At 40.7% G+C, this 13341-nt stretch overlaps 1 protein-coding gene across 1 annotated transcript in view; it reads left to right on the top strand.

Moving 5' to 3' along the window:
- plxdc2b (plexin domain containing 2b) overlaps positions 1-13341 on the top strand; it is a 124058-nt gene that overhangs the window by 56495 nt on the left and 54222 nt on the right. Inside the window, exons 3-4 of the mRNA XM_084747212.1 lie at positions 7696-7842; positions 12145-12214. Of these exons, the coding sequence (XP_084603338.1) occupies positions 7696-7842; positions 12145-12214 (217 nt within the window). The remainder of the gene's footprint in view (positions 1-7695; positions 7843-12144; positions 12215-13341) is intronic.

The raw sequence follows: 13341 nt of genomic DNA on the forward strand, positions 1-13341 counted from the left end.
AGTATGTGTCCACTCTGCTTCAGTCTGGTTGAGCTTCAGCCTCTGGTGTTCAGAGTTGTAGCCTCCTCTCAGGGGATCAGACAACATGTTGGTTTGCAGTCATGTCTATAGATGAACAAAGACAGCAAAGGCAGTGAGAAAGATGTGAACTCTGTACATCACTTTAAAATGCGCACACATTTTGTCTGCAAATCCAATTCATGAGATCTGCAACCAAAGACCAGAAGAACATTTAAATTATATATCAGCTGCCCGGGTTCACCTCAGACTACTTTTTTTTTTTTTTTTTTACTTTTTTCTTTCTTGTGTTTTCAAAATGAAACAATCCCACGCTGACACATAAATATTAATCCAGCTGAAAAGTTTCCTGCTTTGATTTTATACAGACTTCTTGAGTGATCCAACTTGTTTGAAGCATTTTAAAGCCATCAGTAATTGTGAAAAATTGTGAATAGTAGAGGTCTTAACAGGTTTTCACAGTAACCTGATCCAGGACCCAAGTCAGACCAGGTCAGGTGCAGACTCACTTTATTGTCATGATCTGTGTGTCAAAATGTCAAATACCTGAGTTAAAAATTAAGTTATGTATGTTGGGTTTTTTCCACAGGTCTGTTTTTGATTGACTTTTTCTGTCTTGTGTTGGTGATGTCCATGGCTTAGGTCATTATGTTTTCGGCTTGTAGGGAGGCCTGTGCAGCACAGCTGAAAAATCTATTACTATTGATCAAGTTTCATATCAGCTGACATTATAAATATTGATCATGCAGGTTTTGACTGACTACATGTTGTGTTCTGCAAAGGATGATCAAATCAGTTTTTCTTTTTAAATTACCATTCTTGGATGGGATGGTGCACTCTGAGAAATAAGTGTTCCAAAAGGGTTCCTCCTGAAGTTCTGAGGTTCTACCCACAACCATTTGCTTGCGAAGAACTCTTTTTTTTGGTGAAAGGGCTCCTGCACCTCAGCTGACTCTTTTCAGCGAGAAGGAGGAGCGGTTTCTGCTCCGAGCTTCCTCTGGATGTTCGAGCCCCTCGCTCTCTGACTGTTGTCCAACTTGAAAAAAACAAAACAAAACAAAACAAAACAAACTGTGCCACACCCGTGAACTGATCTGTTCTTTTTTATTCAAAATTTCCTCCCCATCTGCATGCATTTTGTCACCGCACGCTGTTTCTTTTGTTGTTGTCATGCGTCAAGGGTGCAACCGAGCAACACACCTGTTAATGATCGGCTGTTCTTGTGTCACTCGTGTCACCCGGCTATTTATGAGCCAAGAACATTTTATCAAACTTTTCTTATTCCTGTTGACAACATGTCTATCACCAGTACATATCATTTTTATCACCCAGGCTGAGGTCATTTCTTCAAATTTGGTGGTCAAAGGTCACGGAGACCTCTCAAGACAAGTTTTTGGCCATAGCTTGAGAATTCATTCGCTAATTATATCAAAATTTCACACAAATATCTAACAGGATAAAATGATGAACGCTTTATATCCAAGGGGAGATTCTGACCATGTTTCACATTTGGTCAGACACTGAATTGATGTCACCAATCTGGAGTGCCCACCTTGAAACGGTGATGATTGCGTAGATCTTCTGTGCTGCAGCCAGGTTACAGACATGTGTGAAGCGTCCGTGTTTTAGATTTGTTTCTTCTTTGCAGCAGGATCCATAATTGAAGCATTGCAATCCTCCACCAGCTCATCTGGTTCTGCTGATGATGAGCTTCAGGTGATTGTTGTTGCACCATGTGGTGAAGACATCATGTTCCTCCCTGGAAATCATTCGCTAGAATCACACACGTCTGCAGAGTAATAACATCCAATTGACAGTCAATATCTTTTATTAAAATCCTTCAAAGCCTTCACTGCCTGCATTATATGAGACTTGGCAGATGAGTGTAAACTGCAGCTTGACTGGATGGTGGAGGCATACAGCTACGACGCAGTAATTCTGATTGATACCACGAGAGTATCCATACTCCATAGGAAGCAGAAATTGGTTCTTGCAGCACAGACCTGTATGTAGTTTCACATTGTTAAGTTTCACCACACACACTACTATCAAACTGCTACGACTGGCAGGAGATGGAGCGGAGCGATGAATAATGGATCACAGGTATTATCAGCTGATGAAGAGCTGCACACATGAGCGATGGCGTCTTTTTAGTGCTTTTTCACACAGGCTCCGGTCTGATTTAACTGTGCTCCCTGCTGTCTGTGTGTGTATGTGCACTGTCTTATAAAAAAGAAGTATGGGGACGGCTGACATGCAGCTTAATCCCAACATATTGGAGCATTTATTCAAAGCTCAGCCGCTCCTCGTGCATAGATGAATTTTCTCAGCTGCAGGAACATGGTTACAGTTGAGAGGATTACAGTTTTTCTTTATTTTTCTGTAAAAAAAAACACGAGTGAATCACAGCCTCGACTACTGTACGTCTTCAGTAGCAGAAACATTTCAAAACATCTTATTTTCTTTTACTTAAACCCCCAGAATAATCTCATAAAGGCGACGTGATAAATTCTTTTATTCAGGGTCTCCCTTGTGTTAAGGAGCCATTCAGAAGTGAAAACATGTTGGTGCAAGATATTCAGGTCTGAGTATAATGCAATATTGATGTGGTGGGCAGCTCCAGTAAATGCCTGAGACAGAGATGGGAGTGAGTGTGGAATAGATTTCACACAAACACACACACACACACACACACATACACATACACACAGAATGGATCTTTTCTATAGTTTGTTTTTTGTGCTCCAGAGCCAGAAAATGGTTCATTATTGGAAGCAATTTTGGTTTTCTTCACCTCTATCTATCTAGTTGCGGTATTTCAGTTTGTGATGGACAGATGTAAATGTGGCAGTTTCATATTCCTCCTCTCCTCTCACTTCATCATGTGGCCATCTATTGTCCATTAGACTCCCTTGAGCTTTTCATTGCAGCTCAGGCATCTATAATTTCTTCAGTCTGGGTCATTTGGAACCAAGCCCACTAGAGTTCTGTGTGTGGGGCTTGAAAATATATCTGACATAGTTTCACAATACACTAGTGATCCAAAATGCATGCAACATATATAGAAAACTCCAAATGTATGAGTTAGCATTAGCAATGCATTTGAAATCAGCAGTGTGCAGTAACATTGTTCAATGACCTGGGATAAATAAATAAACATTCAAGTGTGCATGTTAGCTTGTTTCTTCTCAAGCACAAGGTCTTCGTCAGCTACTTTTTCCTCGCACGTCTCTTCTCCTTCAGCCATCATGTTAGATCGTAGCAGGGGCATCATCTGATTGGCCAAATGTGTCTAGGGCTCCGTCTGATAGGTCAAATGTTCATATACTCAGTGTGAATGCATGCTGCATGTAAATAAAATGATTTTTCTTACTCATTATCTCTTCATTCTTATTTATTCTTTTGCAGTGCATTTGTTGTGTGTTTTAATATTGTGATGATGATGAAAATGCAGTTTATTGGTCAACAGTACAGTTTATACATTACAAATGCACTGTTGCGAATGTGTTGTAAATAACTTTTTTAAACTATTTCAAATATATTTAAAATTGCATTAAATGTAGGTTTTAGATATATATAAAATATTTTGCAGGTCACTTGATTTTCTGGAAAACATTCCAGTGTGTAAAATTGAGGGGGATCCATTGGCAGAATCCAGTACAGGCAGTAGTCCAGAACAGACAAACCAAATAGTGGCCACTGTAGTTTGGAGTGAGCGGTGTTCAGTTGGTTGCAATCTACAAGCTCACTGCTAGATGCAACTAAATCCTACAAACTCGTCCTTTAAGGGGACAGTGTCGTCAAGTTGTCACAGTTTCAGATAAACAGACAAATGCCAAAGAAATTTTCAGATAAATGAAAAGTAGTATGACTTTTTTCAGGTGTTTTTACATTCATTTGATAGCTGACAGTATAGAGGTGTCAGGAAATGAGGGGGAGAGAGAGAGAGAGGAGTCGAGTCAGGGACGTGAGATTACATTTTCAACATTGTACACTACAGGTTCACCTGGATGCTCCATTTACCTTAAGTTATGCATTTTTCTGTCACAGCCACATATATATTCGCTCCTACAAGGGCCCAAAACAAGCTGTAGAAATGCAAAACAGCGCCGTCCCCTTATTCCTGTATGTCACTTCCATTTCACAGCTTCTGATAAATATATTCAAAATGTTCTGCTCTGTGGACGATTTTGAGCACAGAACATTTCATATTAATGAAATGACAGCGGTAATTTTATTTCTTCGTTTTTTCCCTGCGTAAAAAGTTCAGTGCGTCTAAGAAACCGCTCTGGATTTTGTATTTTGAAATGCATCACATGTTTTTTATTTTTTGTTTTTGACAATGCGAGTCTGCATCATAGGAAGTCTTTCCACTCACTGTACCATCGAGTAAAAGAAACAAGAAAAAGAAGAGAACAAGATACAAGAATCAACATCAACCCTGTACAGTGAAATCTGAAATGTGGGCCGTGAGTGTTTACTTTTCTGAACTGATTCAGTGAGTTGTGTTATATCGAAGGGTTCATGATCTATGAGGAGTAAGTTAGAAAAAACAAACATCATGAAATCAGTTGAGAAATAAATATTATCATGTTTTTATCCCGTGAAATGGCAGCTTCGCCGTTAACATGGATTTATTCACAGGCCAATCTCTTGGTGTTGAAAATACTTTGCAGGCTAATAAGGAAGCTGCAGACTTTTGAAATGTACCATAGTGACTCCATGTTTTGTAAATCTGCTTGGATGGAAGTGGTTTCTGTTCTCTACCTTTTTAAAATGTCCTTGGCCCACCTGTCCTCGTAGACAGCGCTAATAAAGTCTGTTCGAAACAGAATGAGTGCAGCAGCAAATTTCACACCATGTCTGTGTTTTCACACATCCATGGTGAGCATCACGCTTCACTTGCAGGCACATTTTGGTGCAAGTTTGCCTGATTTAAAGAAGCAGACCCATCCTCCCACAGCCTCCCACCAAAACTCTCTGTGTAATCCTGTATTTTTGTGTGTGTGAGACTGTTTCTCTGGCCGAGCACCCTGCTGCACTCTGTTTGCTGTGGTCTTGTCCACCTACACCCAGCTGGACGATGGCACCCTGCCCGCCTTCCCCTCTACTCTCCCGCCTGAGGGGAAGAGCCGCCAGCTGGCCTCTCTCACCTCCGAGGGAGCCTGTATCTCCCTCGATCCTTCTCCACAGGACCAAAAAACATCTTGTGCTGATTAGGAGGAAGCTTTACAGCCTTGCGTTTGTGCGTACTCCTTTTACAAGCGCCCTTGTTTTCTATTCTGAAAGTAATGTGCTGAGTAAGGCTGCCTGGAGGGGCCGTTTTCCCTGACACGATTTGTCTGCACTTTAAGCTGTGATGAAAAGCTCCTGGCAATGTTTGTTTAAATCTACAAATTAATCAAAAGTAACACCACCTACATGGCTGAACTGCATTTGGAGTTTTGATATTTATCAATTCCTCAGAGGCTTCACAAAGCTTCAAACATTATCTCACCGTCTCATATTATCTCACTGACTCATATTCCAGGCTGAATATTATATAACATTATATTTACCATGTTCAGCCTGAAATATGAGGCAGTGAGATAAAAACAAGGAATAAAGGAAATTGGAAATACGGATTCCAAAAGTGTTCTGCCTGAAGGGCTGAGGTTCTACTCAGAACCATTTGCTTCTGAAGAATACTGAGGAAAAGGTTTGTCAGGAGTTCTTGATAAGACTAAGGGTTCCATTAAGAACCTTTTATTGGAGGAAAGAGTTCTTCAAAGATTGTGGAAATTCTTGACAAACTCTTTCGTCAAGGAGTTGTCAGGGGTTCCTTGTACTATAATATAAAAAGGTTCTCGATAGAACCCCCTGGGTGGGTTCCGCATAAAACCCCTGAAATGTGAGTTCTTGGTAGAATCCACTGAATGTGTTCCAGATAAAATTCTTGGAATATGAAAAGGTTCTCAGTAGAATCACCTATTGGTGTGTTCTTGATAAAAACCCTTAGAATATAAACATGGTCCCAGCAGAACCTCCATCATGAGTTCTAGATAAAACTCTTGGAATATAAAAATGTTCTTGGTAGAACCCCATGGGTATGTTCCGGATGAAATCTTTGGAATATTAAAAGGTTCTCAGTAAAACCCCCTTGGTGTGTTCTTGATAAAAACCCTTAGAATATTAAAAGGTTCTTAGTAGAATCCCCTGGGTGTTTTCTAGATAATACCTTTTCTTTTGACAAGGGTTCTTGCACCACAATATAAAAGGGTTCTCCATAGAGGTGGATTCAAGATAAAACCCTTGGAATATTAAAAAGGTTCTCATTAGAATCTCCTGAGTGTGTTCTAGATAAAATCCTTGGGATATAAAAGGTTCTCAGTAGAACGCCTGGGTGGACTCTTGTTAGCACCCTTAGAAAGTGGAAAAGTTCTGGATAGAACCCCCAGAGAAGGTTTTGGGTGGAACCCCTACACCATTGAAGGGTTCTTTGTAGAATCTCTGGTCTGGGTGAAACCTCACAGGATTCTGTGTGGAACTCTGTAAAAGGTTTCCAAGTTGAACCCTTATCAAAGGTTCTACAATGAACCAAAAAGGGTTCTCCTATAAGAGACAAGCTGAAGAACCCGTTGTGGTTCTAGTTAGCCTCTTTACTTCTAACAGTGCTGAGGTATGAGATTATGAGTCTCTGAGGGAAATATGAATCCTTGAAGCAAACTGAGCTGAGCAGTGAAGGATTGTTCTTTAATTAATGTTTGTCTCGTGGCCTTGTGAAAACCAAAGCGCCGTAAGTCAGAATAATATCGCCCGTATATCAAAGTATCCACAGAGCTGTGTGCGCTCCTGTTAGTGAGATCACTGTCAGAGGCAGTGTAAACTTCCCCTACTCCCCATCCAGCAAAACACTAACTTTAACAGTGTTTTAGATAAAAGGCACAGCTGTAAGGTATCTCATTAGACCCGCAGGGGAAAAGACAAGCAATAGGAAGCACACGACACGAGCAATCTCCCTAATTCTGTGCAGGAAACAATAAAAGCAGACACGCCGCTCCAACACGGAATAAAAGATCATGAATGTGTCTGTGGCTATCCTGACTGTGCAGTCTGGCACATTTTAAGAGAGGAAGAAGTCGATTGTTTGTTTTTTTTTATTTGATTCGTAGACATTAAAGCCACTTGGTGTGCTGATTGCGCCCTAATGAAAACTATAGAGTTGAATCAGAGGACAAAGAGAATGCACTATGTGCATTGATTGTACTGTAACGTAATCTAATTTAGCAGATTTAATTTGTTCTGCAGCAAAATTACAAATACTCGACTACGATATTGATTTTCCACGTGTTGAATTTTTCTGTTCATGTCGAGGTTTTAATTGTTTTGTTTTGTTTTGTTTTCATAGATTGCAGACAACAGTGTCACTTGGAATTTGATTTGAGCTCACAGCAGCTTAGAGGAGCAATGGGCCAAAGGATATCTTTATAAATAGGTGTTAATATATTCTGTACACTGTACACTGTATAATAAGAGCATCGGCTTAATTCACAGAGCAACACAGCAATATCTACTCTCTCCTTCAAGCTGTATTACATTCTCCTAAATAACTTTTCTTGTACTGTGCTTCCTCACAGTCTTAATATTCAGAACATTATGTAAACTCACAGGATCCAATTTGTTTTCTCCCTTCTACAGGAGGATACAGATCACGACTACTACACGTCAAAATCATACGGCCCGTCGGATCCAATGAGCAAGGACCTGTGGGTAAATATCGACCAGATGGACAAGGACAAAGTGAAGATTCATGGGATTCTGTCCAACACACACAGACAAGCAGCGGTAAGTCAGCATGAGAGGAGATTTCCTTGGTGTGTTGGGAAGTTTAAGGTGATGCTCTGCTGCTTTTCTGTGGATAAAATTCACTCAAATATACTCAAACCCGGGAGGCTGTGCTAAGCCAATTAATTACAATATTACAGAACAAACAAGAAGGTAAAGGAGTCACACTTTACAATATTTGTTGTTACTGATAGCTGTTTTTAAAGTATTTAAGGACAGTAAAATGAAATCTGCACCTTCCCTCAGTGAATACTTAACATCTACAACTACTGTTGCACCAGTACTGTCATAATAACATACTGACTGTGTGTTCATATGAATACTGAAGTTTAATGTGAAAATTCAGAAAATGGTTAAAAGTCCCACTTTTCCAGAGTCCAAGATTACATCTTCTTTGTCTGACCAACAGTTCAAAATGCCAACAGTTTACAAAGAGAAGTAGGAACTGGAAAATGTTTGTTGTTCTTTGTGGGTTTGCAAAATGATCCATGCAAAATGAAATGCCTCTGATACAGCCTAAATTCCTGGATTGGGTATCAGCGAGTATGCACGTCCATGCACAATCCAATATCATGTAATTTATTAGCCCCCAAACAGGACCTTGTAATTTCCCAGCATGTTATCGGATTGGTACTTAGATTCGGCTGACATGCAACTTTCAGCTATTGGATTTATCAAAGTAGTATCTGATTAATTTTCTGATGAAGCACTAATTGATTGTTGACAACATTTAAGTTGATGTTTGTGGTTAAGGCTGCATGATGTCAGCCTCATTTCAGCCAGATCTGGGAGACACTGGGTGTTAGGGTTAACTGTTGGTCTGCGCAGTAATTCATCCAGTGTAGTGTGTCATAGTGGAAAACAACTGACGTTGCACAAAGGAGTCAGAATTTTTTGGCGTTCCAAGACAGTTTCCACAGGCAAAAGACACTCTTCCATGTACAACTGCAAATATGGTGAAATGAAAGAGGTGCTGCAAGGAGGAACAGTGAAACAGGTCATGTCACATTTTCTGTTTTTTATAGGCTTTTCTGAACATGAGCAAGCCAGTATTATACATACTGCCACTGGCTGTTTTCATTATAGTCCAGGGGAATCTGTCCTGATGCGAGTTATGAAGTGTGGTAAGTGATGATTGGTCAGGGAGCAACATGTTTGTCATGTGTCTGGGCCAAGACACAGCAAGAATTATGACTCTAATCACATAGTTTTTATCTTTACAGATTATTAATACTGCAGTAGATTGTAAGGGGAGATTATGATGAATATTTTTATATTGTACCAGAAGTATTTCTAAATGATTTTTTCATCTGTTAGCTAAACAGGAAAATCAGAATCTTAAAATCTGCTTCTTTCCCAGGTCTTATGAGATAAAATCAACATACTGTATATGTAGTTGTCATCAATTTACAGTTCAGCTGAGCTTGTTTTAGCTTTGACTCAGAAATCAGGTCCAGCTTGTTCCATTAAGCTGAACTTGATCTCAACTGCAGTTAAGCTGGTCAGCCCCCATTCTGAGTCAGGCTCGGAGCTGTTTCAACTGTTTCTTTCAAAACCAGCCTGCATTTCGAGATCTAATCCATTCACACACCATGACGTCTTCAGCTACCCATGCCTTTTAGCCTAATCGGTTAGCTTAGCCAGTGATGGCTCAAAGATCAACAGAAAGCCAACAACAAACAGGAGATATGAGCTTATACCCACAAACCTCAGCTGTTATGTTGGCCAGAGGTTGCTGATAACACTATATCGCCAAAAAAGACATGACTTTCTCATTAAAACCATGGGAATGTGGTTGAAAAAAAGTTTCCCTTTAAGAATTTTGAACTTTTCAAAAAGCTTCTCTGCAGTGAATTTTCAAAGCTCCCCTCCCTCCACCTCTGCTCTAGCAGGTGACCCATGTGAGGCGAATACTGATGAAGTCACAGGAGGCAGCAGCAGAATGACTGAGGCAACAGAGCAGCGTGGCAGCAGGGCAGTCACAGCCATGAAAAAAAAAAGAAAAGGCACCCATGGTGAACAATAGCTGGCGAGGAGATAGAATAGAGTCCCACATTGTGTATTCTGCTCCTCTACCTTCAGTCATGTAATGATGGATTGAACCATACAAGCTATTCTTTATAACCACAGAGCTAAGAGGCGAGCCTTTTTTCCCCAACAGTACAGGAGGCTGTGGGAGGTTTCTCTGACTTTGGCTCAGTCTGAAATAATCAATATCTGAACTTTACAATTCAATGACCAACCAAGCAATGCAGAGTCAAAAGGAGATATGGAAATCTTGGCTGCATAATGTCATCGTGAGATTGCAGTCCCATAAGGATTGAAAACCATCTGTGGAGAAATTCAGCCACCGTGTCAGCAGACTAACGTTTTAAACAAATAGAGTTTATTATGATGGCAGTTAAAGTCCTGAGAAACTGCATAAAACTCTGAGTGCTGGACCAGGACAGGGGGAAAGCTTCCATGCTCCTTCCTGGCACTGCTGCCGGCCAGAGAAACTGAAAGGAATTGGACCAGTAAGGTCGTAAAACAAAACACAGCCGCAGAGGTCAACTTCATCGCAGGATTGTAGAAAAGTTAAGCTCTGGATTGGCTATAGAGTTTGTGAGATGCACTGTGGTTCGCCACAGGATTACTCCTCCCAACATGATCTAGGATCATGTATAATAGCTGCATGTTTACTGTGGACTATCTATGCCCATAACATTGTCTGGCAGTGGTGCGACGTGACCGTAGCATATTCAGTTCAGGGATAAAATAATGAATACTTAAACTATCATTTGTGGTGATGTGCTTGAGCAGTTTATTGTTCATTTGGTCCAAGAGTTACTTTATAATACTTAATATTTCTTGAAGTCCTTTTTATGATGTCTTAATTCCTGTCAACACATTTGTAAATGGTATGGACGCTCATATCTCAAAGAAAATTAAAAAAAACAAGATGAAATGTTAGGAATGATGCCAAGGGTAAATATAGCTGAGATACAAAGTCAAAATTTTGACTTACGTTGTTAAGATCATGAAAGAATAAGTCAAGACTTTAACATATCTCATAATTTTGACTGACTCAGTCAGTCAAACAGACATCATTATTACTGGGAGTGTATCTAAGTTGCCATGGTCTGAAGTTCCCAATGTTCTATATTGCCACGGTGCTAAGTTCCCAAGTTCCTATGTTCCTAGGGTTCCCACAGTGTTAAGATACCACAGTGTTAAGTTACCAAGGTCCTATATTTGCAGGGTCCTACGTTCCCATGATCCTATGTTCCCATGGTTCGATGTTCTGATGGTTGTAAGTTCCCAAGGTCCTATTTTCTCAGGATCCTATATACCCAGGATCATATGTTCCCAGGGTCCCAATTTTGCAAGCGCCAATATTTCCAGGGTCCTATGTTCCTAACATCCTATCGTCCCAGCCTCCTATGTTTCCATGACCCTAAGTTACCAAGATCCTATGTTCCCAGAGTCCTATGGTTCCACAGTATTAGGTTTCCAAGGTCCTATGTTCCAATGATCCTAAATTCCCAAGGTCCTTTGTTCCCAGGGTCCTAAATTACCAAGACCCTATGTTTCTAGGTCCTCAGTTCCCAAGATTCTATGTTCCCAGGGTCCTATGTTCTATGTTAACACCTAACCTTAACCAATTATTTAGAGCTGAGGAACATACGACCTTGGGAACATAGGACTCTTGGAACACAGGACTCTTTGTCATGTTCCCATTATGTGCCGTGTAACTCCTGGAAATGTAGAAATTTTCAGTTAAAGTCAAAACCTGAACTTACCAACACATAACTTAGTATCTCATAGTTTTGACTTTCTGAGTATTTCTCTTGTGGCTGAAAAAGGCTTCTATTTAATAGTCATGTACAAATACAGTATATCTAAATAGGTGTTTACCCATGAATGTCATTTTATGTGCTATTACCTTCCTCATAAATCACATATATTTAGTGTTTAACATTTTCATGAGGACATCAACATTCTCCTTAAATCTGGGTATTTTTTAGGAAGGGATATGATTTTTCTTTCTCCTTGAACTAAAATGCAATAAAGGTCATATGCAAATTTCCCAAATTTACATTCTCTTTTAGATGTCTGCTTTAGATTTCTGCTCAGAAGTGGCACACGCCCCACAAAGTAGAGCCGGTATTACACACTAGGGCACCTTTGTATTTTCTTTCTACATTTTTCCTCTGATCTAAATCCTCTTGTTGTTTTTAAGATGAGAACAGTCTTTTCTCTGATCCTCTTCTTACCTCGATCTGACTGACCGGGGTCATCTGTCTGTTTTTTCCCTCACAGAGAGTTAATCTGTCCTTCGATTTCCCTTTTTATGGACATTTCCTGCGTGAAATCACCGTGGCGACTGGTGGTAAGTGAACACTGTTTCTTGGACTCTGTCCTCTCACTAGCAGTTATTACTGTTGTTATTGGATATACTGTATGTGCTTGGCATATCACACTGTACACAGCCATTTTTTATTGCTGCTGGGTTTAGGAGGGAATGTGGTAAGATTTATAAAATGAGTCTGGAGTGGAGAGACCTTTATGAAATGGAGAAGAAAAAGAGAGTGCCTGGATGTGTTTCTGGTACTTGGTGTACCTGTGAGTGTGGTGGCTACTGTACAAAGACATCTCACCCCTGAATACAGCAGAGAACCAAACAATGAGTTATTTCTTTTCTCTGGGAAATTACATCAGAAGATACAGGGCTGAAAAGGCTCGTCTGGCACAAACCGCAGGACAAAACCAGCAACGGTACTCTGCCAGCCAAGCAGTCAGCCTGATACAAGACCATTTACAGCTCTCACCTCCGCAGGATAGTCTGCTAGACTGGGGGATAAAAAAACAAACCACTCCCAACACTCAGCACCACCAGCTCCACACCAGACTTAACTGGAAGAGAAACCAGACCGATGGGTTTGGATTGGAAACAGTAGTCCCTCTGCCAAGTGGCCTAGCACACCCTGATAGACATGGATAAGGAGGTGGGGGTATCAGGAGATGTGTATGTGTGGGTTGGACACGTGACGCAGCAGACGTGTTTGCCAGAGTGTGCAAAGCAATTTTCCACTTGAGTCTTGACGGCAAAACCACAACACCCCAACCGGCTATTATCACATCAAAGACCAAAGCCCTGCTCTTACCCAACTATTTCAGAGATGCTGTGCTACGTTTAACTGCCGCTGGAATAATAAAGAAATAATCCAACGTGTCTCATATCGTCATTATCATCACCGACTCATTTTCCCACTTGATTTCTCCATCACTTGCAACGTTGGCTTCCTTGGCTTCAGAAACGTGCTGGATGATGGTGTGGAGGAATGGACGGGCTCAGACACTACCAGCACAGAGGAGATAACAAGTATTTGCATTCCTCCAGACAGAGATGGAGGGAAGAGACCGAGGAGGAGGAGGCAGCTATCTGCCTCTCGCAGGCCTCTGGGGCTTTTGTCTCCGAGACACCCTCCCCGTATCCCTCCATTTCAGGACCTATCA

The sequence above is a fragment of the Lutjanus erythropterus genome, chromosome 21 (genome assembly GCF_056507025.1).
Source record: "Lutjanus erythropterus isolate fLutEry1 chromosome 21, fLutEry1.hap2, whole genome shotgun sequence".
Classification (NCBI taxonomy): domain Eukaryota; kingdom Metazoa; phylum Chordata; class Actinopteri; order Lutjaniformes; family Lutjanidae; genus Lutjanus; species Lutjanus erythropterus.